At 41.1% G+C, this 5,152-nt stretch overlaps 1 protein-coding gene across 1 annotated transcript in view; it reads left to right on the top strand.

Annotated features, from left to right (window-relative positions):
- Positions 1–5,152, top strand: part of eys (eyes shut homolog) — a 153,225-nt gene that overhangs the window by 62,418 nt on the left and 85,655 nt on the right. The window contains exons 25-27 of the mRNA XM_035663372.1: positions 2,505–2,601; positions 3,122–3,229; positions 4,621–4,766. Coding sequence (XP_035519265.1) covers positions 2,505–2,601; positions 3,122–3,229; positions 4,621–4,766 — 351 coding nt within the window. The remainder of the gene's footprint in view (positions 1–2,504; positions 2,602–3,121; positions 3,230–4,620; positions 4,767–5,152) is intronic.

Consider the following 5,152-nt stretch of genomic DNA (forward strand, 5'->3'; position numbering starts at 1 on the left):
CCGAAGTGTTATAGTGCAGGCAGAGTGAGTCATTTTTGAAGATCAGGGGCGCGGGAAAAGATCGGGACTGACAGCAAAGCTTTGATAAGGGAACGTTATAGTGCACAGAATGTAGGTGTGTGCGGAGATGCCTTATTTCAGTTAAATCAGCAGGAGAAAGTGTCGAGCATTACACTGGCAGGGGCAGTGATCAACCGTAGCTGTACGCTTCGGCAGGCCAGGATGGATGAGAGACTACGTCAGGATCGCCTGTGGGTACGCTGTTTGTACTCTGTCAAGGAAAGCTCGAAGGGCATGCTGTGGCGAAGAGATTACGTGGTGTGTGACATGTCGGAAGAAGTCCGCAGAGTGCGCGCACGTTGCTTTGGACTGACATACGCGGCTTGTGAAAAACCTTGCTTCCATAATTCCACCAGATGCTCTGTGCTCTCGTGTGGGTCTCAATGGATTGCGCTCTCATTTAAGGGGGGGCCATGATGCACGGAGCTGTGTTCCAGTGTGGGCCGCTGGTCTCGCGACTGTTTTTGCAGGTTAGCATCAGCCACTAGTTGTTTGTTGGAGAATTGAGTCTTATCTTTGGTTTTCAAGAAATATATAATATTACAAGTGATGTGGAGGTTCAGCTGACGTTAAAGTGGACAGAGAGGGTGTGCTTAGAAGTCCCAGTTCGGGTTGTGGTAGATCAGTTTTTTTAATTCACAACAGTCAACTAATCACACAGTACGGGGGCCCATTGTGGCATACGGAAACCGCAAACCCGGCACACCGCATAATGGGCCAATAATGGCGTCTGTGTGCAGCGAATAACGTTGTTATGGAACATGAGATCAGAGTAGATTTGTCTTGCGCGAGGTAGAGATTTGGAGGAGTAGTAAGGAGCAGGATGAACAAGCATGATTATCTGAGCTATATGAGGGTATTTATAGTCTCTGGATCAGCTGTGAGGGTCTACCATGCGGCTAGCACACAATACATGGAAATCTGCATGCCTGACTACAGGTGCATCACACTGGATATCTGAAGTCATGTACTATCGCAGTACGGCCTATCAGTAGATAAAAGGGGTGTGTGTGTGTGTGTGTAGGTGTGTGTGTGTGTGTGTGTGTGACAAGATTACATGTACTTGTCTGAAAAATCATCTTATACCTCATCATCGTTAATAAAAGTACTCTCATCTGAGAATCTATTATGTACATTAGCCAAAACACATTACAGTTCAAAAATATATATATATATTTAACTGTAACTTGAACATAATGAGACAAGGAAACAATAACAGCACTAACTCTCATTAGAAGGTAGTTTTATTAACGCTTTGTTATATGCTTGTATCGCCTTTAATTATGCGTGGCAGATGGTGCTCTGCAGGGAAAACACAGTAGTAGTCTTTGGAAGTCTAAACTCAGAGTTTCATAGTAGAATTGTGCAGGAAACTATTTTTGTATCGTTGCTCATACCATGACAAATGCAGTGGCAGAAACACTGACAAAAAGCTGGACATTAATGGAATAGAAGCAAATGATGGCCATAAAGAATCAATAAGCTAGACGTCATATCTTTAATTTTACTGTCTGAAAGTGCAGTTTTTTAAAATCCTTTTTAGACCTTTTAAATCAGAATTTAACTTCTTAAGTCTGATTTGTTGGAATATTGTCTTTTATACTTATATACAGAAAATTGCACAACTTATTCAGATGTATACAGATTTAGTATTGGAATTTTAAAACAGGAAAATTCAGACCACATAAATTGAGACTGATGGTTTTCAAAATAAAGTTTTTGATCAATTCAGTGGTATTTAAATGTATGCATATATCCAGCAGTGATTTAATTTCACAATTAGGTTTTCAGTTGCTTGTATAATTCAAATCTTAATGGCCATTATTTCACTCCATAGAATTGTGCATTAGGGGTTCATTTTTAATCTTTTATTCATTCATGCATTTTTTACTTCATAAAACTAAGTCATTTAGTTTGAGTTGTTCAGCAGAAAGCCCATCGTATGGAACAGACCAAGACCAAGCACCAGAGGAATACCTCCGACAGGCAGAACATTACAAGCTCCCAGGCTGCCTTCAAAAGTACAACAAAACATCCATGCTGATCTGCTTAGCCATCCTGCCCCTCAACCCCCTAATGAACAAGGGCAAAAGAGCTCTTGGGCTTAGCCTCTCCCTCTTACCCTAACTTAACAAGATGTCCCCCTACTCGCTCGCTTTTCTTTCTCTCACAGACACATGCACGGTCGCACACACAGACGCACACCTCCCAAACCCCAAACCACTAACCCTCAGACCAATCTGTCTGTGGCACTAAAGTATTATTAGACTTACACACTCTCAAAGGGGAAACAGTGAGTACTGAGAGCTGGAAGATGAGATATGCTACAGGGGCTACTAGTTCCATTAAAATGGCATTCACTGGGGCCTTTGTTATCATCGGCCCTGACGTTTTCAGGATGTAGTGGGGCTTGCCGATCCATGACCATCTCATTTATCTTTCAGGATTTGAAGGAAGTTGGTGTGAAATTGACACCAATGAGTGTAGCTCAAATCCATGCCAAAACCAGGGCGACTGTGTGGACCGGGTCAACAGTTACAGGTAAAGAGCGTTATCCATAACCAGCTTTTCATTTCAAAGGAGGCAAAAAAATGTCAGGCTTTGTTGTGATGGACTTCAAACATTAGTAAACTAGAGTATCTGTATCAGTAAACATCATTCCTGTATAGGTTTGAGGCTATTATACTGTAATTTTGATAGTAGATTAACCTGAGCTAATAGATTTGTTATTTTGCTAATAGAGTGTATGCCTTTTTTTTAAAATGTATTTAATAGATTTAGTAATGTATTGTTTCAGGTTGAAATGAGGTGAAATTGTTAAATGTCTACAACAAAATAAATCTGCCTTAATTGCTCTTGTCATACAGGCTTTGGGTTTAGTTAAACTAAAATGCAGGCCTACATGTTACTGCACTGCATGTGACTAAATATGATGTGTAATTAATATCATTAAAATTGTAATGATTTTTTTTCGCTCTGTGCATATGCCAGTAGGAAACAGATAGATCTTCCTTTTTACATCAGAGACTGAATATCAATATTAATGATTTTTCTTTTCCAGCTGTGATTGTAAGATGGGATTTTCTGGCCTTCACTGTGAGGAAGACATCAATGAGTGCACCTCTAGCCCTTGCCACAACACTGGTGTTTGTCAGGACCTCGTGAACAAGTAAGTATGAATATATAACACCTTTGCCTTTACTTATTGTGAAAAAAAAGAAATCACATCTCATTGTAAAGCCTAGACAGAATTAATTTCCTGAGTTTGTTTTAAAAGCCGAATGAGTAGAACCGTTCTCCAAAGAAAACACGAGGTTGTTCTGTTCCTCTTCAAAGTGTTCCGGTTTATATAACAAGCCCGTCTTCATCCTTGACACACATAAGCTGCTATTCTAAAGACAGAGAGCGAATTCAGCAGGAGCACATCATGTATCTAGATTGGGCTTTACTCCACTGGTGCTTCTCTCTGCTGTGCTTAATGGGAGCCCCGGGGCTTCCAGGCTTAGTCGGACAGATGGGTAGAGGAGTCCCAGGGCCAATTTAAGTCCTAAATGGTTTGTCTCCAGTTTGTCTCCCGTCATGATTTTGCTCCCATGTGACCTGGCCCTGCTCAGAGCGCTCTCCCCTGATTGCACAGTCCAGGGAGTTCACATCAGGTGTGTTTTAACCTCGTTGCCTACCGCAAACACTGCACACGCCGCAATCTCCATCTTTGTGACCCAGCAAGTCGAACAAGTCCATCCGTGGTGTGGTGATGAAACAGACTCTTCGGCATACCCACTGAGCCTTTGCTGTCTTTAATGTATCCATCCTTTTTCTTAAGATACTGTGTATATAAATAGAAATAATCATAATTGTTACTGACAAGCAGATGTTTACAGGCAGCTACGTGCAATAAAGGAAGTTGCAGTAATTGTTGCGGTAATAATGTCTTAGGTCAATCAAGCCTTTAAAGTTTGTTATTTAAGCTGCACAGTTCTGTTGTGCCACATGACAATAAATACTGTTTAACATATTACAGAAATGTGATATGATGTAACTGGTTTACTCCTGAAAAAAAGTGTTAATCAAAAGATGTAGTTCACATTTTAGCACAGAGGTGTCTAATTGCATGGTTTCTTTCAATGTCACTCAAACAGAATAACCATTTCCTCTGAGGTGTGCGGTCAGGGGATATTAGACCCACTGACAGCTGCAGAGAGGGACTTGAATTGAGTAAACCACATTACTGGACAGGTTAAGCTGTTCCCTTTAGTAATAAGTCACCAAACATAGTTTAAATTAAGTTTCACGCAGAGAAGCTTAATTACTGTCATATTGTTAATTTTTGCCGAACAGCTGCCGGTCCGTTTGAGAATGAATGAACCTGCAGTTTGTCTTGGTGGGTTTGGAACACACACCGTTTTTGTAATTGTGAGCACAAAAAATAATTCGTCCTATTTTAAAGTCACAGTAAGAACTAAACATAGAAGTATCCTATCGTTACTGTCTACAGTCTGACACATTGGTCTTCACTTGACTTTATTTCCTAATGATTGAGTGTTATCACATCTCTCTTAGGTTCCACTGCATTTGCCCTCCTGGTTACTATGGAACGCTGTGTGACCTGGATGTGAATGAGTGTGAAGTTTCACCTTGCCTACATGAGGGCATCTGTATCAACACGCCCGGGGGCTTCAAGTGTGTCTGTCGCCCTGGATACTCAGGTAGCTCTTTTGCCCTTAGGTGACATGGAGATCAATATGAGAGTCTAAAAAGCTTACCGTGACTCCTGCGGCCGCACGCTATTGAGGCAACTCTGACACAGATCTGGCTTAGTGTAAAAAAAAATGCTCCACAATGCTTGCTTTTAATTAGCTCGCCTGCCTCTGCAAGATACAGTGCTTGCTTTTCAGTAAAGCTAACAGGAGATAAATTCATGTCACCTGTTTTATCTGATGAAAACGTCTCAGTGTCTGTTAGCTGCCTTTATTTCATTTCATCAGCCGCTTTAGTCTCAGAGCACTATTGTTGTTTTACTTCAATCCATTTGTCTTATTTTCCACTCAGACGGATTTCAAGCTATTTTAGCGCGCACGTGTGTGTGTGTGTG

This window comes from Morone saxatilis, unplaced genomic scaffold (genome assembly GCF_004916995.1).
Source record: "Morone saxatilis isolate NCDOM2014 unplaced genomic scaffold, NCSU_SB_2.0 Contig19, whole genome shotgun sequence".
NCBI lineage: Eukaryota > Metazoa > Chordata > Actinopteri > Moronidae > Morone > Morone saxatilis.